Source organism: Callorhinus ursinus, unplaced genomic scaffold (assembly GCF_003265705.2).
Source record: "Callorhinus ursinus isolate GAN/ISIS: 27379988/994484 unplaced genomic scaffold, GSC_fseal_2.0 scaffold4, whole genome shotgun sequence".
NCBI lineage: Eukaryota > Metazoa > Chordata > Mammalia > Carnivora > Otariidae > Callorhinus > Callorhinus ursinus.
In genome coordinates this window covers 70,320,502-70,346,036 of record NW_027397066.1, presented here as the reverse complement: position 1 = coordinate 70,346,036, position 25,535 = coordinate 70,320,502, and the positions used below count along the sequence as shown (strand labels likewise).

Below are 25,535 nucleotides of genomic sequence, written 5' to 3'. Positions count from 1 at the left end.
GTCGCATGCTCTTCTGAATGAGCTAGCCAGGAGCCCCTTCCTATATATGCTTTGACACATTTTTTTCCCCAGCTTCATTGGGTATGATTGGATATACCATAAACTGTACATATTTGAAGTACAATGTAATAAGTTTTGACACCTGTGGGATCATCATCACAATCAAGATAATGAACATGTTTATCCTCTCAAGAGTTTTCTCATGCCCCTTGTAATCCATCCCTTTTTAGTGCTCTTCTCTCATCACCTCCCCCACCTCGAATGCCCTCCACCCCCACCCCAAGCAACCACTAATCTAGCTGCGTTCTGGCACTATAGATTAATTTGTGGTTTTGAGGATTTCATATAAATGGAATCATACAGTATGTACTTTTTTTTGGTCTGGCTTCTTTTGCTCAGCATAATTATTTGAGATTCATCCGTGTTGTTGTATATGTGCTCCTTTTCATTGCTGAGTGGTATTCTGTTGCATGGATATCTTACACTTTGTTTATCCATAAACTTGTCGATCAGTTTCTAGTTCTGAATGCTCACAAATAAAGCTGCCATGAGCATTGTATGGGCATGTTCTTTCATTTATTTTGAATGAATACCTCAAGGAGAGGAATGGCTGGGTGTATGCCAGGTACATGTTTAACCTTGCCCATTTTCAGATCCCTCTTTTAGTTTTGAAGGAATCGGGTTAGGTGAAGGATTTGTAACCTCCCTATGGTGACACAGCTTTAAAAGTGGAGGAACTGAGATAGAATTCTAGATCCATGTGAATTCAAAGTCTAACCTTTTCCAGAAGACTATGCTTGGTCCACTTCTGACCTGGCTGTCTGTATGGCCTGTTGAGAAAGTGAATATTGGAGAATATGGCTGGTATGGGGCAAGTAGGTCCTTTACTAAAATTTGGAGTGAGGGATGAGTTTAGCTCAGTGGTTCTCCATGAAAGGTGATTTTTGCCTCTCCCCCCTCAGGACACTTGGCGATGTCTGTGAACATTTTTGGCTGTCTTACCTATAAAGTATTCCAAAGGCTTCTGATGGGTAAAGTCCAGGGATGCTGCTAAATATCCTCCGATACACAGGACATCTCCCCCACAACAAAGAGATTTCCAGCCCCAAATGTCAATGGTGTCAAGGCTGAGAAACCCTGAGTTAGCTGATTGGTTTAAGCTACTCAGGACACCCTCCTGATACAGAAGGTTGGATCGAACTGCATGGCTGAGAAGCCTGAGGTGGGGGTATTTCCCTAAAAGAAATGCAGCCCATGACAGGAGGAGGAATGCTGGGCAGCAATCAACATAAGCTAGATGTCTCCAGTTCTCTTTTGGCTACTTACATTCACTCATACTCTTCTTTCCATATTATAAAACCCACTCACTTATTTCTCAAAATTGTATCCAGTTACTGCAACAGTTCCGAGTCCAGGATTTCAGTTGTCTTGAGTCTGGATCTTGCAACCAATGGCTAAATAATACACCATTAACCCTAACACAATTGATATATCATGGTGGAGAGAAGACAGGATGGATACATATAATGAAAAGGTTTGGCCCTTTAGTCTTACAGATGGTCTTGGACCACAGACATGCCACTCCTCCTTTGGTATTTGGGGTAGAGGGCAGAGGGGTTGCTGAAACTATTCAGACTTCCCTGAGCCATCAGTCCACCATCAGGGACCTCAACGTGAAATTCAATTATAATTTTCTTTTGCCTCATTTGGGAGACAAAGGGGAAGGAACAAGACAATAGGGGCATTGATAGGGAAGTTTAGAGATGTTTTCATTGTACCTCAGAACTGCTATAACCTATGAGAAGAACCTGGTGATCTTGGCTTACTTTATTTGGAATTATGGGCATAACATAGTAGTCTTAATTGATGCCTAGGGAAGAAAATGTTGCCAACGTACCAGGAGTCTCAGGCTCTATTTTCGAATTTTCTAGTAGGCTTCTACCTTCCATTCATGTCTCCTTTCAGTTTCAATCCCTTTCCTTCCTCGAATTATCCACCTCCACTCTACAGACTTGTTTTGCACCTCACAACTTTCATGGCATTGGAATGTAGGTGTTGTCACCTTCACGGGCTGCAGTTGCAGGTGTCATTTTTTTTCTTACCTCTCATTAACTTTCTGTCAAAGCAACTTCTTCCAAGTTCCAGAAGCAGACATCCCCTCTCATTGTTTGAGAGATTGCTCACCAGGTGACTATTTACCGTTGGAATTTAGTCCCCTGCTTTCCACCACATGTCTAGAGCAGATAAGGTAAGCGCAACATGAACCCAACATGCAAACCTTTACTGGGCCACACTCCCTGTACCGCCTCCTCCCCAGAAGCTCTGTTGTATCAGAGCTCAGGTGTTCCTAGGAGGCTGACCATCAGAATGCTAGCACGGCAGTCTAACGATACCAAAATTGCTTCACATGAGTCGTGGAAATAGCTGACACAATTTCCTTCAAGATAAGAGGAGGGTTATTTCCTAATTTTGGTCTTCTTTTATCATGCAATCACGTGACGTGTGTGTGTGTGTACATCTTTTACCCCTCATGGCTCTTTTAGTATTTGAAGTAAATTTTCTAAGCTATAACAAAGGGTTTTGAAAAACAAATCAGGGTTCAGGAATGGCTGCCATTGTTGGGTGTCCGTGTTTTGGGGTCTGCGTGACTCGACATGATTGCATCCAGCGTCCTTGCATTCGCTAACAGGTCGAAATGCAGATCTTCGTGAAGACCCTGACCAGCAAGACCGTCACCCTGGAGGTGGAGCCCAGTGACACCATGGAAAATGTGAAGGCCAAGATCCAGGATAAAGGAGGGCATCTCCCCTGACTAGCAGAGGCCCATCTTTGCCGGCAAGCAGCTGGAAGATGGCCGTACTCTTTCTGATTACAACATCCAGAAAGAGTCGACTCTCACCTGGTTCTCCATCTGAGGGGTGGCTGTTAATTCTTCAGTCTTGAATTCATAGTGCCCAATGATGGCATTGCTCTGCACTATAGCCATTTGCCCCAATTTAAGTTTAAAAACTACCAGTTTCAGTAATAGCTGAATCACTGGTTTTCTCAGTAGCTGTTCAAAATGTTAATAAAAGTTTTGTTGCATGGTAAAAAAAAAAGAAAGAAAGAAAAAAGGAAGAAAGAGAAAGAGAGAGAAAGGAAAAGAAAAGAAAGAAAAAGAAAGAAACAAAAAGAAAAAGAGAAAGAAAGAAAAAGAAAAGCAAATCAGAAAATTGGAAGCAGGAGCAAAGGAGAATTTATTTTTAATACTGACTTTGTTATTTTTCTGGTTTAGATGCAACAGATGTTAATAATAATAACCAACACAATAACTAATATTAATTGAGCACTTCAAATGTTCCAGGCATAGTAGCTAGAAAATGTCAGATCAAAAAGCTGAAGTTTTTACCAGATGCTTGCAGTTGACACCTGGTTTTCCTGTAAAATGCAGATGCTTGAGCTCAGCATCAGCCTTTATTTTGATTGATTTTGGCTAGAGTTCTAGGTACATGTCCTCTGGCTTAGTAATGGAGGGTGGAGAAAAAACACTTCTGAGCCTTTACAAGCCAGGGCTTTAGGGTTTAACCTCTGTTGAAAGTATATAAAAGTATATAAAGCATATAAGGAACCATTTTCAGCATTACTGAAAAGTGTCTGGCTTTCCCTGGTCCTACCCTTCTTCTTTGGGGGGTAGTTGGGTTATGTGGTCAAGGATCTATTTTGCTTATGTATTCTTTTAGGGAGGCCACTATAAAGTAGCTTACAACCTACATCGAATGCTAGGAAATATTCCTTGAATTTAGGATTATGAGTGTTTGAATCAGGTAGCTACTTCAAAATAAGAGTTGTTTAGACATGGGAATTAGGATATTCCCCTCTTCAACATGGCTATTATTCTTTCACAATGTCAGTCAACATGTTTTCTGTGCACCTGTTGCCTCATCTGATAAAGCACGTGAGTTAAGGGTTTAGGAAGGTGAAGAATAGTGACCAGGATGTGACATATAGTTTGAGTGGCAGGAATAATATTTTATACAAGTGGAACTCATGAACTTTTATTATTTCATCTATTTTTCATGTATAGTATTGACTCTAGATTTGACTCTTATGATCTTGCCTTACCATTTCCTAGCTTAGCCCATGGCAGATTGTTTAACCTCCATAAGTTTCTCTGCACTCATGAGTAAATGAGGGTAATAATGGTACCTGAATGACAGGATTGTTGGGAGGATTACTGAGATATATTTTTTCTTCTTCATCTTGGACTTCCCAGCTGGGGCTCTGTAAACTAGACAAAAAGATTAATGAGGAAAAAAGAAGTTTATTAACATGTGCATTGCAAATACATAGGAGAACACTCAGATATGAGTGCCTCAAAGAGGTGTTAGAACTGGGGCTTATATATCATCTTAAAAGAACAAGAGAGAAGTGACAAAACAAAGAAAAAGGACTTTGAGCCTGTAGGGGTGGCAAATTGTGGGAAGGCAAATATATGGGGGAATTAATGGTAGATAAGGGCTAGTTTTAGCAAGGTTTGTTCTGTAGATTCCTCTGGTGTAGATTTCTCTTGGCTGGTAGGGTCTGAAGGTGTCTCTTGGGCTTAGCTTCTGTCCTTCCTGGTAGAGAGGGAAAGGGAGACACCTTTACAAATTTATGTCCTCTTTTTAGGCATATAGAAGGGGGGTAGGGAGCTGCTCTTGTATCTGCTTCTTCTCAGTTGCCTTCTGCTCAAAATAATCCTTATGCCGAAGTGGCATATTTTGGGGTAGCATGTTCTACTACCCTTCACATGTACATGACCTGTCACAGGATCTGGTACATAGGAAAGACTCAATAAGTAGTAGGTTTTACTGTTACTATCACAGAAAATCAGTTATCAGTAATTTGCTCCAATGGCTGACAAATTCCATTAATCTTATTCATTACAAGATTTTCTTATAATGCTAGGGTTCAAACAGTCTGCGAAAAAAAATTTTTAAAGATATTTGAGAGTGAGAGAGTGAGAGCATGAGCGGGGGAGGAGCAGAGGGGGAGAGTGGGGGAGAGAAGTCTGAAGCAGACTCTGCACTGAGCACAGAGCCTGGTGTGGGGCTCAATCCCAGGACCCCAATCATGACCTGAGCCGAAACCAAGAGTCAGATGCTTAGCCAGCCGAGCCACCCAGGTGCTCCAACAGTCTATGAAAATTTATGGTTATAATCTTTTTTTTAAGTTTTTCAGTTTTTAATTTTTTTTATGGTTATAATCTTAACATCTGATCGGATGAGCTGAGGCCAGAAAAGGTTGTTGGGAAAAGGACCACAAATACTATTATAAATAGCATGCCACCTGCTCAGGTAAACACGTCTTTCCAGTTGATTCCAGGTGATTCATTTTCCCTTCCGGTTATTTTATTCTGAAGGTGGAGTGGGTGCTGTTTCAGGATAAACACTTTGTCAGCCCACTTTTCTATGTCCTGACTTGGCCCATCAGTCCTTCTCACGCCCTTACATTCCATTTTCTGCAGGTATCTCTTACCTGGAAGCTTTGGTATTTGTGAGCCTCCCTTATAAAAACCGAAGAATAGACAATGATTGAGTCATCTTAGTAGTCTGGCTCCTCAGAGTCATCTGGCTGTTATCAAGTTTTAGGAGCTGCTTGAAATAACCACAACTTTGTCCATCTCTGTTCCTTTTTCTTCAGTTTTTTCTTAATTATAAACAGTAATTCATAGCCATTTCAAAGGTATTACATAGTACAAAACATATAAAGAAAAAAATCATCCACAATCCTACATACAGAAGCAATCACTGAAAGTTTTGGGGAGTCAAATTTGGTCTCTTTAGGTTATTATTATTTATTATTTTTTTAAGTTTTATTATGTATAATAAATAATTTATTATTATTTTAAGTTTTTGTTTATTAAGTAATCTCTACATCCAATGTGGGACTTGAACTCACAACCCCAAGATCAAGAGTCACATGCTCTTCTGACTGAGCCAGCCAGGTTAACATGGCTGGGAGCATTCTATCTATACCTATCTATATCTATCTAGTTTTTTTTTTTTTTTTGCTTTACCTTCTAATATAAACATTTCTCATTGTCAAAATGTTTACTTTTTAAATAGCTCCATGGTATCTCATTGTATCATGATTAAATTAGTCTCACTTTGGGAATTTAAATTCCCAGTTTTCTGCATCTATAAATAATAATGGTAATATAAATAAGAATAAATAACAGCCCTGGGGCTCCTAGCTGGCTCAGTTGGTTAAGTGTCTGCCTTTGGCTCAGTTCATGATCCCGGGGTCTTGGGATCGAGCCCCACATCGGGCTTCCTGCTCAGCTTCTTGTTCCTTCCTGCTTCTCCCTCTCGTGCTCCCCCTGCTTGTATGCACTTTCTCTCTCAAATAAATAAATAATCCTAAAAAAATAAATAACAATACTACTATAAATAGAAACATTTGCCCCAAATAATAAATTTTTGCCAGTATTGCAACTTATTTATTAAGACAGCTTTTTAGAACTATAGTGACAAAGGCTATTTGGTACATAGTGCCAGACTTTTCCCTGAAAGGTTATATGAATTTTCAATCCTACCTGCAGTATATAAGAATATACTTTCACTCAACTTCTATCAACAAAGGACAGTCACCTTAAAATTGTTTTCTTAGTGGTAGGAAACACATCTTATTTTAATATACTTAAAAATTATTAGTGATGTTGATTTCTGTGTTGTTTTTTTTTTCCTATGGTTGTTAACTGTTGTGAATTTTCTGTTCAAGTACTGGGCTGTTTTTTTTTTTTCTGCAAGGTGACAGCATTTTTATTTCTGAGGTTTGGTTTCTTAAAAAATATATAGAGGAGCTACTGGGTGGCTCAGTTGGTTGATCGGTTGATCGTCTGCCTTCGGCTCAGGTCATGATCCCGCAGTCTGGGGATCGAGCCCAAGGTCGGGCTCCCTGCTCAGTGGGGAGCCTGCTTCTCCCTCTCCCTCTGCTCCTTCCACCCCATTCATGCTCTCTCTCTCTCTTGCTCTCTCACTTTCTCAAACAAATAAACAAAATCTTTAAAAAATATAGAGAATTAGGTTTTTTACCTCGTGTCATGTAACAGTCTATTTTCTTACTGCTGATTTCCTTTGGGTTGGATAAATAATTTGGATTGAATTAATAATAAATAATTAGTTTAGATTAAATACATAATTTCCTTTTGTTTTGGATCTTTCTCATGAGTTTACCTAAACTCTTGGAACCTATAGGATTTTTTTTCTTTTTAATAAAGTAAGCTCTAATGCCCAACACGGGGCTTGAACTCAAGACCCCAAGATCAAGAGTTACATGCTCTACCAACTGAGCCAGCCAGGCACCCTGGAACCTATAGGATTTTTTTATGTCCTTCAAGCATCTAGAAGTTTCCCCTTATACTGATTTTCAGAGTTTGCTGAACAATTCCTTAACCATGTTGAATTACCTTTCCTTTTGGGACTTTTCCTTCAGCCTTTATATTCCCAGACAGAAGAGGCAGCTTTTTAGTTGGTTTTCCTGAAGGATGTCTTTCACCTCTAATTCTATTTGCAGAGAATAGAAATGCATGAAATATTTCCTGTGATTTGTACAGCTGGATCTCAAAATTAAGGTGCGTATATGTTGCACATATTCAGGTGCATTTCAAGCTTGTGAGCACATGAGATAAACTTAGAAATTAGGGATTAGTTGGTTTGTTTCTCCATGTTTATGCCAAATTGTGGTGTTTTATCCCTGAGCTATGTTTAGCTGATTGTCAGTCTTTTCAGAATGATCCTGCTATCAACTACTTTCATTGCCTCCCATCAATGTGTTCCAGGGAAATGAGGATAGGCTGAGAATTAGACTAGGATTTAAATCCTAATGTTAATTTACTTGTCTAATAACCTTGGATAAATTGTATGGCCCTAGTAGGTTTCGTTTCCTTATTTGTGACATGGCAATGATAGTAGTTACCTCTTAGAACGGATGTGAAGATTGAATGGGCTCTCATGAACTACCTCACTAGCTTAAGGTATAAATTTGGTCATGTCTTTTAAAAATCTCTAATCACTTGAATCCAATAAATTTGGATTTAATCCAATAAATTTACATGCCAATAAATTTAGGGTCGATCCCCTATTTAAAATCTCCTTTACAATTTTTTTTTTAAGATTTTATTTATTTATTTTAGAGGGACAGAGCATGAGCGGAGAGAGGGAATAGAGGGAGAGGGAGAGAGAATCCCAAGCAGACTCTGCGCTTAGCATGGAGGCCAGTGCGGGGCTTGATCCCAGGACCCTGAGATCATGACCTGGAGCTGAAGTCAAGAGTCCAACACTTAATCAACTGAGCCACCCAGGTGCCCCTAAAATCTCCTTTATAAATTGACAAGAACTCTAGGGGCTTACTCTTTCAAGGGAGTTTCCTTCCCAGGATGGGGACAAACTGGGAAAAGCCTGGCATCCACTGGTAGGCCCTGGTTTCAGTGGCTGCTGTTTTGTCAGGACATTTTGAATCAGTTGGTTCCACCCAGTCCAATGGGCTGTCACCCATTGCTGCCTTGTCCCTTCTAGTCCGGATCTTTGCATACAACATGGTGGTGCTGAAGCTTGGCCTCTCAAGGTTACTTCTTTTCAGATTACATCCACATACTCCAGTCATTGTGTTCTATATCGTTCTGTGACATCTGTGCCAGGATGACTTGATCTAGAGGAAATTGTCATCAGTCCAGACACCCCTTGCTTTTATGGTGGGTAATTGGACTTTAGTATCTTTTCCTGACAGTGGACCTCAGCTGAAACCATCCTAATTCATCTGAGATATTCTGATAGCACTGCATTGCAAACGATAAGAGTCCAAGGTCACCTTTGCTTTCAGGAAGCTCCTAATATCCACTAAGCAAAGCAGCCCCCTTCTCCCCAGCTATCAGAGCTGAGTACCAAGCTAAAGTTCCTATCACATCGTCCTTGATGACAAATCTCTTATTAAACTCAAATTTGAATAACTAAGAAGGGCCTTTGAGTGACTTCCAAAAACAAAGAAGGTCTACCAAAGGCCTTTTTGACATTATCCAGACAGAAATAATGTGATACCTTCTCTCACTAAAGTAAAAAAAAAAAAAAAAAGTTCTGCTTCACTAGACACAGACACATATGTGTAAAGGACCTAGCATGCCCTCTCACCTAGTAGGTGCTTAGAAAATGTTTGGTCTCCCTCCTCCAATCTTCCTCAGCTCAACCACATCTTTGCCCCCTTCAGCTGGAAACACAAAGCTTTTCAGAGACCTAACTCGTTCCTAAGTGTCCATTTCTCTGCTTAGCTTTACATTGATACAGCACAGGTGGTTCTGGGTTATCTTCTTTTTTTTTTTTAAGATTTTTAAAATTTAATTTAATTTTTAGTTAATTTATTTAATTTTACATTAAGATTAATTTATTGATTAATTTGTCAGAGAGAGAGAGTGAGAGAGAGCACAAGCAGGGGGAGTGGCAGGCAGAGGGAGAAGCAGGCTCCCTGCTGAGCGGGGAGCCCCATGCAGAACTTGATCCCAGGATCCTGGGATCATGACCTGATCCAAAAGCAGATGCTTAACCACTGAGCCACCCAGGTGTCCCTTGGTTTGTCTTCTGACAGGCTTACCAAGCTTGGTGTAAATGTTGGCTTATTCTTGGGCATGAATCAAGAATTGGTGGCAGTAGGTCTTCATGCTGACTTCTGATGGCCTCCAGCAAGGTTCTACCTTCAGAGCTGCTTTTAAGGTGTCTTTGCCTAAGCCAGTTTATACTTTCTTCAAATAGTCAGATTTTTTTTAAAGATTTATTTCTTTATTTTAGTGGGGGAGTGGAAGAGGGAGGGGGAATCTCAAGCAGACTCCCCGCTGAGTGGGCTCAATCTTACGACCCTGAGATCATGACCTGAGCCAAAACCAAGGGTCGGACGCTCAACTGACTGAGCCACTCAGGTGCCCCTCAAATTGTTAGATTTTATTTTACATTTGACCCCAGGATCATGACCTGAGTCGAAGGCAGATGCTCAACCAACTGAGCCACTCAGGCGCCCCTTAATTTGTATTTTTATGTAGCAAACATGCTCAGAGCACTTTGTCATGGAAAAGAATTTGCTAATTCAAAAATAAACAATGCATAGCTAATATCCCTCTTAAGACAGGTAGAGGTGTTTTATAAAGTGTGCCTTGTCACCAACCGTTGCCCCATAAATAAACTTTCTGCTTTCTGTGAGAAAGGGTGTGGCATCTGCTCTTTTGTAGGTTTAGTTTCATGGAACCATATTTTCCTTGCCTGGTTTTCCAATGAAATGTGTGTCTGTGTGGTTAAGACACACACAAGGGCCCCTGGGCCATTGCGGTCAGAGACTGGCCTCAGACTCTGTCTCCAGTCTTCAAGACAAGCTCTTTATTACATTCTCTTGCAGAATTCCCAGACCTCACCACGAGGCCTAGGGGTGTGGCATCTCAAAGCCGACTCTGTTCTCCAAAAGAAAGTGACAGCTTCCTTGTATTATTTTGGGTACATAAATGAGTTTCCACACGTTTGATGAAACAAATCAGGTGCTTAATACCATATTATTCTTACAGGTATTTAATTATTGGCTTCAGATACAAATTCTAGTAGAAATAGAAGAAAAACTGAGGGGTGCCTGGCTGGCTCAGTCGGTAGAGCATGTGACTCCTGATCTCAGGGTTATGAGTTCAAGCCCCACGTTGGTTATGGAGCCTACTTAAAAAATAATAAATAGGGTGCCTGGGTGGCTCAGTCATTAAGCATCTGCCTTCAGTTCAGGTCATGATCCTGGGGTCCTGGGATAGAGCCCCAGTTTGGGCTCCCTGCTCAGCTGGAAGCCTGCTTCTCCCTCCCACTCCCCCTGCTGTGTTCCGTTTCTGTCTCTCTGTCAAATAAATCAATAAAATCTAAAAAAAAAAAAGAAAAACTGAGACCAATTCTGAAGCACTCCTGAAATGATCCTTACTCCCTCCCAACATTTCCTTAACTGATCTTTTGCTTTAATATTTTCTCTTTCTTTTTAAAGATTTTATTTATTTATTTGACAGAGACACACAGAGAGAGAGAGAGAGCACAAGCAGGGGGAGCAGCAGGCAGAGGGAGAAGCAGGCTTCCTGCTGAGCAAGAAGCCCAATGGGGGGCTCCATCCCAGGACCCTGAGATCATGACCTGAGCTGAAGGCAGACGCCCAACAACTGAGCCACCCAGGCGCCCCTGCTTTAATATTTTCAACAGAAATGTTTTGCTAATGCGAGGAGGAGTGGCTTTGGCTTAGCGCCTTTGTTTTTTCCAGTTGGTCTTCCTCTCCACAAAACATTGCATCCTGGTTCTTTGAAATCCCCATTGAATTTGGAGAAATTATGTCTTGGCACTCAACCTATTTTCCTGGAACACAATGTGATGCTGATGACACAGCCCAGTCACTCCACTTGACAATAAATTTGCTTGTCTCATTTCACTTGAATATTCAGTGGTGAGTAAGAACAGAAGTGGAAAGCCTTACTTACCGCAGTTTATTATGTTTCGTGCCCATGATAATTACTTTTATAAGGCCATTCATGAATACATTGATCAGATTAGGCTGAATCACCTGGCTGGCCAATAGCCATCAGAATGATTCTCCATGCATGACTTGGTTGCATTATTACAAAACGTGGAAGAAGAGACCTGCCCAGCCAGCGCGGCAGATGTTCATTTGTGATGCTGCATTAAGGAGATGAAGAGATGAGAGTGAATTGTTCCAGCAGCTCAGCCTGCACTGCTAACAGTTCGGAGGGGGAGCTGCCTGTGGGACTGGAGGTACATGGGAACCTCGAACTTGTTTTCACAGTGGTGTCAGCCGTGATGATGGGCCTGCTCATGTTCTCCCTGGGATGCTCTGTGGAGTTCCGGAAGCTCTGGGCGCACATCAGGAGACCCTGGGGCATTGCTGTGGGGCTGCTCTGCCAGTTTGGCCTCATGCCTCTCACAGCCTATCTCCTGGCCATCAGCTTCTCTCTGAAGCCAGCCCAGGCTATTGCTGTTCTCGTCATGGGGTGCTGCCCGGGGGGAACCATCTCTAACATTTTCACCTTCTGGGTCGAAGGAGATATGGATCTCAGGTAAGGTATACTAGGGAAGCCCAGAGGTCTCCCCCTGATAGCACCGACACTTTTGTGTTAAAAACTCTGCCGATCTTTAGGTAGGGGTTCCAGTGGGCAGCATTTTATGGAGTTCAGTCTTGGAAGGACTTTCCTTTCTGAGCTTAAAATGTACCGTGCTGTGATTGTCCTCTGTGTTACTGGCAACTGCTTCTCCGAGTAGTAGGGCTTGCTTCGTATGTAATAGTGGAGGCAGGTTTCCTCCTCCTGCGATGGCCTGTCCTAGGCATGAACTCATTCTCGCCCACACTGGCAGCTTTAGCAGTCCTGGCTCCCAGTCTCCCAGGACATAGGCTAAGAATCCCAGGAAGCTCACGACAGGGGTCTGTTTGGTGGTGGTGGGAGTGGTGGTGGCAGAACCAGAATGACACCCTCCCAGCTCTAGTTAGCACGTGTTACCTTTGCATCTATTTTATGAAACAAGTATTTGGGGGCATTGGATAAAGGAGCTCTTGGGATGTGTGATAGACATGTCCTATTCTAAGTGCTGGTGGTGGCCTGTTGAGTTGACCTGGGGAGCAACATAAAGACTTTTATGACAAAAAATGTTCTTTCTGGTTGCTTTGCAGAGTAAACATTCATCACTAGAAATCTCCTTCCTTTGGTTTAAGCCAAGGACCTTATTTCCAATTGTGTTGTGAATAAATGCCCCTGGGAGACATTAGGCTTTATCATTCATTTACACTTTAATGAGGATGAATTAATCACATATCTTTGGGAGTACCTGTTTCGATGCTGAAAAAAGGGCGTTTGAAGAAAGAATAGAGGTGATGCCTGGGTAGTTCAGTAGGTTAACTGTCTGCCTTTGGCCCAGGTCATGATCCCAGGATCCAGGGATGGAGCCCCACACTGGGCTTGTTCCTCAGCGGAGAACTGCTTCTCCCTCTGCCTGATGCTCCCCCCGCTTGTGCCCTCTCTCTCTGACAAACAAATAAATAAATAAAATCTTAAAAAAAAAAAGAAAAAATAGAGAAGGCACAATTGGAAAAATAAAAGCAAAAAATGGTGGTCTTTCTAGATTCTTTGTTTACTTACAAACTGCTTCACCTCCTGCCCAAGGGAAGAATGACTTATGAATGTAAATCTTTGTTCGATGTGTATGTCATTTAGTTGAGATTTATTATGTAATGCACGAACGAATCAGAGGTGCTGATGGTGCTGGGAGTTCACGTCAGTGAACCAGCTACAGGTCTGTACTTCTAGTTCTCTGCGTGTGCTGAATGCTCAGTGTATGAACATATTTCACCTGTGAATTTTAATGGGTTCATTCCAGGCAGATGAATTAATTTTCATATGACAATGCTTTGAGTTACCCACTTATCAGGGGTTTTAAAAGAATCACTAATTCAAAAAATGCATTAATATACACTGCTAATTCCAATTACATAAAATTGATCATTACCATAATAATTGGAAGATGATAAATATTCTTTTTTTTTAAAGATTTTATTTATTTATTTGAGAGAGAGAATGAGAGATAGCATGAGAGGGAAGTGGGTCAGAGGGAGAAGCAGACTCCCTGCTGAGCAGAGAGCCCGATTAGGGACTCGATCCTGGGACTCCAGGATCATGACCTGAGCCGAAGGTAGTTGCTTAACCAACTGAGCCACCCAGGTGCCCGATGATAAATATTCTTTACACAGTCTACATATCAGAGATAAATTGTGGGACCTAAATATTTTTGGAAAGAAAAAGGACATTTTATGAATTGAGTATGTTGCTAGGCATAAGGTAGATGCTTTCATGTACTGTTTCTCTTCTTTCTTGGTTCTCATAATAACCTTGTAAGTGACCTTTTGTTATCCTGAATGTTACAGCTGAGAAAATGGTGACTCAGATTGGTTAAGGGGGTTGCCAAATGCTACAGCCAAGTATGGAAGAAGGCAGATGTGGATTCACATCTGTTTCTCATCAGTCTGCAATTTAGGCACTTTCTTCCATGCCATTTATTAACACAACCCAATCTTCTGAGTAGGAGCATAAATCTTAAACCAATGTTCTCAAACACTTCTGCTCTGGGAAAGAGAACATTTATTAACTTCATCTTTTATTAGCCGACATTGTAATAAAAATACCAGTGAATAGGAAGTCTATAAAAATAAAGCTCATTTGGCTTCCTTTTGCCAACTCTGTCCTTAATTAGCCTCACATTAGTCAAATTATTTAACCTATAAACCTCATCTCCTCATTTGTAAAATGGGTTAAAATTACCTATTCCCCACAAGTCTGTATTTTAAGGAGGAAATATACACTCAGGATGCCAGGCACATGATAGGTATGTAATAAATATTAACTACTTCTCCCCCCCTTTTTATTTTAAGATTTTATTTGTGTATTTGACAGAGAGAGAGAGAAAGCACAAGCAGGGGGAATGACAGGCAGAGGGAGAAGGAGAAGCGGGCTCCCTGCTCAGCAGGGAGCCCGATGTGGGGCTGGATCCCAGGACCCCAGGATCATGACCTGAGCCGAAGGCGCAGACGCTTAACCAACTGAGCCACCCAGGTGCCCCTCACCCCTTTTTTAAAATTCTGATTTAGAATCTCACAAACAAAACAAAAAATAGGACAAAAAAACCCTGTAAAAAATGAAATTTTTAAATGGTGACTAAACATTAGATTTTCAAAAGCTTATCAATACGAGTAATAAAATCTTAATTCTCAGTAAAAATTGCAGATAGGAGAATATTCAGTATTCTTGATTGAGACAGTGTCCAAATTCATTACATTTCTTCCCACTTGATTACCAACAAAAATAACTTACAAGCAAAAAAAAAAAAAAAAAAGAAAAAAGTAGTCCTTGATAGGAATTCTGTTTTCATGCTAGATAAAATTTGTAAGACTTTAGAAGAACATCTTCATTTCACAAAGGAGGAAATTGAGGTTTAGCTCTGTGCAGATCTCCCAAACATATGTCTCATGCTAATTCTGTGCTTCATTCAATCTGCCTGCAGTTCTCCATGTGTTCACCCCAAGCAGGGCATTTCAGAATCAACATGTATGAACCAGTTTCTGCATTTTGCATATCTGATGATAACACCCATCACTGTCCCAGTCCCCTGGGCTCAGCATTCTCCTGTGGCTCCTTCCATTCTTCTGCTCATTCACTTAATCCAACGTCTAGACTTGTAGCCCATCCTCTTCTTGTCACTCACAACCGGTGCTTCCTCATTTTTCTCCATCTCCACTGCCAGTTCCTTAAGGCAGGCCCTCATAATTTCTTTCTTGGCCAACTGCAGTATCTTCACAGTCTTCTCTCCACCTTGGATCTCTCCACCATGGTTTTACAGTATGTGGATGAGGCAGGCTCTGGGGTCGGAATGTCTATATTTAAATCCTGACTTGGGACCTCTTTCCAGTAACTGGAAATCATAACACTTCCCTATGGTATTGTAAAGAGAAATGAATGTTATGCATATAAAGGCTTCCCAACACCTGCTAACTTGGGCAGATATTACTCCAGGTCTAACCTACTTCTCCGGGTTTATTTCCCAATAAGCACAAAATAGACTATAGTCAAAATGGACTACTCACTGTTCTCTGAAACATATCCCACACTTTCCCAACTTCCTTTGCCCATGTTGTTCCCACAGCCAGGAATGCCTATTTGGTCCCTTCTAGTCATAATATTATCCTTCATTTTAATTGTTTTGGAAAGCAACTGGCTGGTATGTATGAAGAGCCTAAAAAATTACCCTGGACTGAGCTCAGCTAGTCTTGGCTGGGTTCTTTTACATGTTTGGGGACTGGATAAATGTAGATTTGTCTTGGATGGCCTCATCTGGGAATACTGGATTCTCTTCCACATGGTCTTTCATTCTCCAGCAGGCTAGCCTAGACCTAATCATATGACAGAGGAAGGGTTCTGAAAAAGAGGAAGCATACAAGGTCTCTTGATATCTGGGCTGGACACCAGTTCATCATCACTTCCACCACATCCCACTGGATGATGCATTTTGCAAGGCCAGCCCAGATTCAAGGAATGGAGAAGTAGTTGCTGCCTCCTGATGGATGGGCTGCAAGGTCACATTGCGGAGGGCATAGCTAAGAATGGGGTGAAGAATTGGGGACATTTTTGCAGTCTACTGTACTAAAGATGGACAGAATTCTTGCCTTTGAGGGTAGGACATGAAAACTAAGATCTGGCATTAGACTGTAGTAGTTAAGTGCACCCTGGAGCCAGCAAGTAGAGCTGTCACTAACTGGGTCGTCTTGGCAGATTATATAAATTCTTTATGCTTCAGGGGTGCCTGGTAGCTCAGTTGGTTAAGCGTCCGACTTGATTTCGACTCAGGTCATCAGCTCAGGGTTGTAAGACCGAGCCCCACCTTGGGCTCCACACTGGGTGTGGAGCCTGCTTAAGATTCTTTCTCTCTCTCCCTCTGCCCCACCTTCCCCACTTGTGTGCTCTCTCTCTTGCTAAAATTAAAAAAAAAATTCTTTATGTTTCAGTTTCCTCACTTCTAAAATAGGGGGAAGCATAATCTACCTCATGAGTTGTTGTGAGGGTTGAATGAATATATATAAAGTGCTTAGAATCTCAGCTGACACAAAATGCCATGCGTCATTATATGGGGCACTGTGTCAGGGTCTGTGGTTTACTCTCTGCCCAAGAAGCTGTGTGACTGAGCAGTTTACTCTTCTGGAACTCAATTTCCTCTTTTGTAGAATCAATGAGCTAGACTCTCTGAGTCTAACTGTGTTTTGTACATAACATAAAATCGACCATTTTAATCCTTTTCGAGGGTACAGTTCAGTGGCATCAGCACACTGACACTGTGCAGTCACCAGCGGCCATCTCTCCATAGTTGTCATCTTCTCAAACTGAAACTCTGTACTCATTACACAATAACTCCCCTTTCCCTTCAGACCCTGTCAACCACCGTTCTCCTGTCTGTCTCTGAACTGGACTAAATATCTCATATAAGTAAAATCATAAAATATTTGTCCTTTTGTATCTGGCTTATTTCACTTAACATAATGTCTCCAGAGTGCATCCATGTTGTAGCGTGTGTCAGAATTCCCTTTCCTTTTAAGGCTGTATGCTGTATATATATACCCCATGTATAGTATATGCATGTATGTATCGCCAGATCCATCCATCTGTTGATGGACACCTGCATCGTTTCCATCGTTTGGCTGTTGTGAATAATGCTGCTATGAACATGAGTGTGCACATCTGTTGGAGTCCCTGCTTTCAGTTCTTTTGCGTATAAACCAGGAGTGGATCTGAGGCCTTTTTAAGTTTTAAGTATTTTGGAAAATAGGAAAAGAAAAGCAATTTATGAAGTCTGTGTCCCCCTCCCCCCACCCCAGTTTTCAATGTTTTTCCTGAAACAGTTTGACAGAGATGCCTCCCCTCTCTGTCCACACAGCATCAAATATGTACTCCTTGTCATCTGTAGGAGGGCATGGCAACAGCTGAGCTGCTTATCTGCCTGACCCACAAGCTCTGCAACCTCCTCGAGGGCTTGTTCACCTGTGCATGCTCGGGGCCGGCCTGGTGGTGGGGGGCACGCCACAAACGCTGACTGAATGACTGAAGGAAGGTCTCTGATTGCCTGTGTGTGGCATAAAAACTCCTCTGGAAACGCAGTCAGTTTATTGGTGCAACTCGGGACAACTCCCACTGTCTTCAGTTTGACAACTTTTGATATATGAGGTCCATTCTTCCCCAAGGATGTAGTTGTATCCTGAGCTGCAGAGAAAGGATTCTGACTACTGGTGGTGGTGGAGTCTGAGGGGTTCAGTGGCCAGTTTGGCCTTTGACCTGTAAAGTAGCTCTTGGTCCTTCAGCAGACACCTGGAACATAGAACTTCAGATTCTTCAGGTCAGTCTGACATGGCCTAGTAGGGAACTGACGATCATCTTACAACAGAGAAGTTGATTGAATCCATATGACTCCATGCAGGTTTCTATAACTCTCTGTACCTTGGTTTCCTTGCCTATAAAATGGAAATAATACCTACACATATGGTGGGGCACCTGGGTGGTGTAGTCGGTTAAGTGTCTGACTCTTGGTTTTGGCTCAGGTCGTGATCTTAGGGTCCTGAGGTTGAGCCCCATGTCGGGCTACTCGTTCAGCGCAGAGTCAGAACTTAAGTCAGCTTAAGACTGTCCCTCCCTCACCCTTTGACCCTCCCCCCCCTCAAAAATAAATAAATCTTTTAAAAAGATACCTGCACATATGGTTATTGTATAGATGAAAAGAGAACATATATCTAAAAGCATGAGGTGTAATACTTAGCAGGTAGTGCTCAACAAATGCTAGTTATTGTTGTTGAGAGGCAGCAGATAGGAGTAACATTTATATTGGGGGATGGAAAACCTAGCCTCGAACTCTTTTCTAAGGCCAAGTCTGTTGACCTGAGCTGATAGCCTACTCCATGTCCATTTGCCTAGCCAGATGGTTTTTCATTTTTTTTCCAGTGGAGAAGCAAGTGTGTACTTTCATAGTTTTGAATGTCAGAGTTCCTAATTTCATTAGTTTGATACTAAAACAACATCTGAATAATTTAAATCCAATTGCAAAATTGTATACTTACAGACACCACACTTGAACATACTGCATAAATACGCCATTTCCTTGTTTTAAGGGAGGCACAGGGTTTACCGGTTTGTCCAGACTTGCTGAAGCTGTCTCATTATTCTCTGCAATAGTTTGGGGATGATGATGCCATTCTTCTCAGTGCAAGTGGAATCTTGTTATATGAAGTCGGCTTTTGCCAACAATTTTCCTGTATGTGAAGAGCCAAGAGACCCGGTTAGCCACATCCTCCGTTTACACTGCACTGGGAGTTCATGGAAGTAGAAGGTGTGACTTCCACTGTACTCACACATGTTCACTGTGTGCTTTTACAGCTTTGTGGGTATTTCTTGTTTTTTTTTTAGAAGATTTTATTTATTCATTTGAGAGAGAGAGACAGAGCACAAGCAGGGGGACGGGCAGAGGGAGAGGGAGAAGCAGACTCCCCGCTAAGCAGGGAGCCCAACTTGGGGCTCCATCCCAGCACCCTGGGATCATGACCTGAGCCCAAGGCAGGCGCTTAACGACTGAGCCACCCAGATGCCCCATATTCTTTTAAAGATTTCATTTATTCATTTGAGAGAGAGAGAGAGAGAAAAAAAACCTTTGTGGGTATTTCTAACAGTTGGCAGAGCACCATCTGTCAAGCACCATGGGCTCGAACAGTTGTGTAAAGGATAGAACAGAAACCTATGTAATCAGGGACATAGACCAGTCTGATAGAAATCTCACATTTGCTTCCCACAGTCACGAATCTTACCTTTCTGCTGTTTGTGCCAAAGCAATTCAGTGGGAAAGTGCTATGCAACTTCTCCAGAAGTTCAAGATGAAAGCGATGTAATGTGGAATTTCTTTCAGGACTCAGTAATATGAAGAGCCAAAGAATGTAGCTTTATCACAGGCTAAGAATTTGAAAAAGCTTCCTGTGCACCCTCTTTGTGGACAGAGGTTTGAGAGCTGTGACAAACTACTTTTCTTCTTTCATCTGTTTTCTAGTTAGGAAGAAGTTGGCTCCAAGTAAGCATTCTTAATAGGATGAAATGATTTTAAACTTCGTATAGGATAAAGTATAGGCAAGAACTGCTAAGAAAAGTTGGAAAAGAAAAATTTAAGTGGAAGTATTTGGTCTATCATATGTGAAAGCACACTGTGAAAACACTGTAATTAAAACTCTGGTATTCGCTTAGAAAAAACATTTTTAATACATTTGGATGTTTAACATATAAGGAGGTTGGCACTACAATTTAGTGGAAAATTATTTAGTGACTAGTATTGCCATACTTGCCCCTCAATATAGAAGACAATAGATTAGGGCGCCTGGGTGGCTCAGTTGGTTAAGCGACTGCCTTCGGCTCAGGTCATGATCCTGGAGTCCCGGGATCGAGTCCCGCATCGGGCTCCCTGCTCAGCGGGGAGTCTGCTTCTCCCTCTGACCCTCCCCCCTCTCATGCTCTCTATCTCTCATTCTCTCTCTCTCAAATAAATAAAATCTTAAAAAAAAAAAGAAGACAATAGATTAGCCTCAGACCTTTTACTATATAAAATATAAATGTTAGATGAGGTAAAAATATAAATATAAAATGTCAACCTATAAAAAAATCAACCTATAAAAAAGTAAGAAGTGGGGGCAACATTCGAATACCCTTAGGGTAGGAGGAAATCTTTAACAAGAGAAACTCAGAAGCCGTTAAAAAAATGGACAGATATCTCAGTGTTAATTATTTATTATGGCAAAAACCATGAGTATAGTCAAAAATATGCAATAAGTTTGAAGAAGCTATTTGTAATATACACGATGATCCATACTCTAATTTTAAAAGAGCTCCTACAAGTAGAGAAGAAAAAGTCAGATGAACAAAGCTGTTTACAGAGGACATCCAAGAGGTCAGAAAACATGAAATAAAGCACAAGCTTTCTTGTGAGAGTCAAGTGTATAATAAAATAGCAGGTGTATTTTTCAATGTTCTCATGAGAATTAGAAGAGATTGATCATATCCAGTAGTGGGCAAGATTGTGAAATGTAACAATCTTTTTGGAAAATAATATGGTGGCATCTATTAAAATAAAAAACAGATCTTTGACATGGCAATTCCATTTTCAGGAGTCTATTCTACAGAAATAAAAGAATTATTTCACCCCGCATTGGGCTCCCTGCTCTACGGGAAGCCTGTTTCTCTCTCTCCCACTCCCCCTGCTTGTGTTCCCTCTCTTGCTGTGTCTCTGTCCAAGAAATAAATAAAATCTTTAAAAAAAGAATTATTTCAAGTGAAATACATATAAGAATGTTTATCATAACTTTGTTTATAGTGGAAAAGCACTCAAAGCAATTTATTCATCATTAATGAAGTGATTGAAGAAATTATGGCATATTTAGATTACGGTATACTCTGCATTCTTTAAGCGAAAGAGTTTAAACTACATGTATTGCCCTGAAGGGATATCTATGATTAAGTGGAGAAAAAAAGCAACCAAGCCACAGAGTAAGGTGTAATATGCGATTGCTTTAAAAAGAAAGAACAAAGAAAAAGCCTCTCTTCATTGGAACAAGCAACTATAAAATAAGACTTTGTAAAAGAAAAACTTAAAAAACTAAAAAGAAAATAGGACTGATTAAAAGACATAAGAGAAGGGAAATATACAATCACTTGTGAATTACCTAAGTCTGAATTACTTTATTTTTTTAAATTTTGAAGATTTTATTTATTTGAGAAGAGAGAGAGAGAGAGAAAGCATGAGGGGTGAGAGGAGCAGAGGGAGGGGGAGAAGCAGGCTCCTGTTGAGGAGGGAACCCCACAGGGGACTCAATCCCAGGACCCTGAGATCATGACTTGAGCCGAAAGCAGACACTTAACCGACTGATCCACCCAGGTGTCCCCTAAGTCTGGATTTCTGAAGAGGGCAGCGATCAGCTAAATATTTGCTCCTTAAAATGGTATTCACATTTGTACTTGGAAAAGCATGATTTTTGTTATTTAGTAGAAAATCTCTGTTTTTCGGGATTACTGTTGGGATGTTTGCTATTGCAATTTAGTGTAAAGGGATTATTTCACTAAGATTTTCAAGGTTCACCTGCAGATACATGACATATGAGGAAGGCAGAGAGAACATTGTCCTAACACCAGTGTATCGACACATTGGTTCATTCTTTGATTCAGTAATTATTTAATAAGCTCCTCCAATGTGCCGTAGCATGAGACAGCCAGGTCCTAGGAATGGCGAGGCCGATGAGGTTCTTGCCCTCAAGCAACTCACCGTTGGCCAGTCTGCCACACATCGATAGGTAAACCAGCACTGGTGTAAGGTATGGTATATGAGGTAATGCCAATAAAAATGTCTAGAGGGCAATGCCAACTGCTTTTCCAGGATGAACATTCTAAGTGCAGAGAGGTACACTGCACACTGAGGAAGGAAAAGCCCACGGCCAGCCAGGTTTGGACGGAAAATGCTTCGATACCCCCATGCCAGTGTATGCATCATACTATATTTACAGCAAAGCCCCTCAATGTAAAATATGATAGAAAAACCCCTGAATAATCAGACTGGGAGCAGTGCTATACAGTCTCCCATAAAGATGGGCTCCCTCGGTGGGCTGGGAGGTGGTTTGCCTCTCAGTCTCTTGGCCATTTGTGCCACGGACACAGACTGGGCGTATACTATGTGCAAGGCGGTTTGCTGTGAGAACTCAATGAATATTGCAAGGTTTCCAGGAGGGTGGATAAACTCTTGCTCTACCCCTGGGTTGTGTTATGTGATGCTCTATGTGCCTCACCTTGTCAAATAGAGCAGCATTAACAGTGTTTAGAAACAGTTTGTACGTGCTTAGGCAGATTGTGTAATTTCCCTCCACAATTAAACAATATTTTATGGGCCTGAAGGATATCTGATTTCCATTTACCTACTTCCCCTAATTTTACTGATTCACTCTTTTATTTGTTCCGTCACCCAGAGAGGGACAAAGAACAGCCCGAGCTTGGGAGTTGGGAGTGGAGGTGGGGGAGGAAAGGATGGTTCTGGGCTGGAGGCACAAAAAACTGGGGGAAGATTGGATGGTCCTAAATCGACTTCTCGGGTTCTCATCCTTTTTGATCTTCTGTTGGCATTTAGCCTTCATTTGAGGGCTCTTTTTCCTCAGCTGTCATGGAGCATGATCTCGTAGCTCTCCATCCACTCCTCTGCTCTTTCTCTATACGCACCGTGGCTCCCGCCCTCACCCCTGTCCAGAGCAGAAAAGGTCCTTTCTCCCCGACACCCCTGGTTGCTCATTATGCATGCTTTCTTCCTTGCACCAAAGCTATGCATTTTACTGTGTGACTAAGTCCTGTTCTTCAATTAAGAAATGTAAAGACTTAGAAAATAAGGCTTTGTATATTTGGAAAAAATAGAAACAACATATTATAAATTTATGAAGCAATAACATTCTGTATGATGCAATAAAAGTATAGTAATCAAGAGTCTTTATGAGTCATGATTTCAGGGTCATGAGATTGAGCCCCACATGGGCTCCACACTGAGCCACACTGAGCCTGCTTAGGATTCTCTCCCTCCCTCTTCCTCTGCCCCTCCCCCCTTCTTAAAAAAAAGAGCAAAAAGGAAAAAGTTCTGAACTGAAGGATTTTTACTCCTATCTAATACATACTTGCAAATCCTCAAGACTCACAGTATTAATTGGTTATCCTTTTCACTTGGAGACAATCTCAGTCATGACAAAGAGAAATGAATCGTCTATCAGAAATGATTCCAGCTTTGTTCAACAAAGACCAAAACTCTGTTCTGATTATTCTCATTTGTTTTCCTGGTAAAACTGTGTGGAATGGCTATTGTCAGGCTGTTTGGATTTGGTTCATTCAGCTCCTGCACTTACATTTCACTTCTCAAGATGGCCAGATTTGTATGTCTAGTGCTGACAGCAGCTGTGGTCCTGAGTTTTCCTTTGCCCACCCAGAATATTTCTGGTGGATGTCCTATTGTCATCCCTAACTAATGTGTCCCCCCAGAGTGATGCTAAGTGACCAGTAGTATTGTCAACTACAGCACCATTTTGAAGTCCAAAAATCTTACTTTCTATTGTAACTCATCACTCTACTTCAATTCCTATTTCTAATCATGGGATTATACAATATCAGAATTCAAAGAGAACTTTTAATTGAGTCTAGCATCCCACATCAATTCTTTCTTGCATGGTTCTGTAACTTCTCTGGCTCTGTCCATCTTGTTCTGTCTGAGAATCTGTGCTGTGGGTCCCTTTTCTATCCATGGGAATCTTGGTGCATGTGGTATTTGGATAACTTCTGACAGATATTTATAACACTTCACACTGGGCAAACGCTTAGCCTTGTGGCAAATTTGCCCTATTCCCATCTCCTGGTAGCAAAATAGACAAAGACATTATGGGAACAGAAAACTACAGAACAATATTCCTTATGAATATTTATGCAAACTTTTTAAAAGGCAAACATTTTTTAAAAAGATTTATTTGAGAGAGAGAGAGAGTGGGGGAAGCATGAGAGGGAGAGAATATCTAAGCAGACTGCCTCTGAGTGTGGAGCCCACCTCGGGGCTTGATCCCGGGACCCATGAGATCATGACCTGAGCCGAAACTAAGAGTCAGACGCTTAACTGACTAAGCCACACAGGCGCCCCTAATGCAAACATTTTTAACATAACACCTTCATATATTGATGGCAATTGTGTAAAATGGTGCAGCTGCTTGGGAAATAGCATTTCCTCAGAAAGTTCAGCTATGATCCAGCAATTCCACTCCTCGTAGCCACCTGAGAGAATTGAACTCATATGTCTGCACAAAAAATTGTGCACAAATATTCATAGCTGCTTTATTCATAATAGCCAAAAAGTGGAAACTCCTCAACTGTCTATCACTTAGTGGAAGGGCAGCAATAACATGGTCTATCCATGCAAGGAAATATTACTCAATCATATGGGTGGCTCAGTTGGTTCAGCGGCTGCCTTCAGCTCAGGTCATGATCCCAGGGTCCTGGGATTGAGCCCCACGTCAGGCTCCCTGCTTGGTGGAGAGCCTGCTTCTCCCTCTCCCTCTGCCTGCCTTTCTGCCTACTTGTGCTCTATCTCTATCTCTCTGTCAAATAAATAAAATCTTAAAAAAAAGAAATATTAATCATAAAAAGTGGCGTACTAATACATGCTAAAATGTGGATGAAGCTCAAAAACATTATGCTAAGTGAAAGAAGTCAGACACACAAAAAAGACCACATATTGTATGATGGTATTCATATGAAATGTCCAGAATGGGAAATCGTATAAAGACAGAAAGTGGGGTACTGGTTGCCAGGGACTAGGAAAAGAAGAGACTGAGGAGCGATGGCTAATGGGGGGGTGGGGTTCTTTTTGGGGCGATAAAATATTACGGAAATAGAGAATGTTGCATAGTCTTGTGAATATATTAAAACACTTTAAAATAATGAATTTTATGGTTTATGAATTATATCTCAATAGAAAAAAACTGTATAAAGAAGAAAAGACCCTTATACTACCAGAACATTGAGGACAAATAGGTTCTCAAATAAACATGAATTAATGGATGAGCATCAAATATTGCTGGAAATCTTTTTCTAAACCACAAATACAGCCATCATTTGTTGAATAACAAGACAGGAGTGAGCTTCAAGTAACTTACCCGACGTAATCTCTAAGGTGTGTCCTGGGGGTTGCTTTTGGTCAGGACTTAAATCCATCATTTCAAACTCTTCCTCTTTTTTTTTTTTTTTTAAGATTTTATTTATTTGAGAGAGAGAGAATGAGAGAGCACAAGAGGGAAGAGGGTCAGAGGGAGAAGCAGACTCCCTGCTGAGCAGGGAGCCCGATGTGGGACTCGATCCCGGGACTCCAGGATCATGACCTGAGCTGAAGGCA

The 25,535-nt window shown here is 41.3% G+C and overlaps 1 protein-coding gene across 16 annotated transcripts in view; it reads left to right on the top strand.

Moving 5' to 3' along the window:
• The window catches only part of SLC10A6 (solute carrier family 10 member 6), a 156,975-nt gene that overhangs the window by 112,569 nt on the left and 18,871 nt on the right, over window positions 1–25,535 (top strand). For 11 of the 16 annotated variants that reach the window (XR_012377970.1, XM_073891910.1, XM_073891907.1 and 8 more), the window contains exons 2-3: window positions 7,537–7,598; window positions 11,035–12,085. Coding sequence is in view for 15 of the 16 variants with exons in the window: in XM_073891910.1 (XP_073748011.1) it covers window positions 11,709–12,085 (377 nt within the window). In the remaining variant the exon portion in view is untranslated. Of the gene's footprint in view, window positions 1–7,536; window positions 7,599–11,032; window positions 12,086–25,535 lie in introns of all 16 variants that reach the window. The other 5 variants (XM_073891911.1, XM_073891912.1, XM_073891902.1 and 2 more) reach the window with 5 other exon arrangements.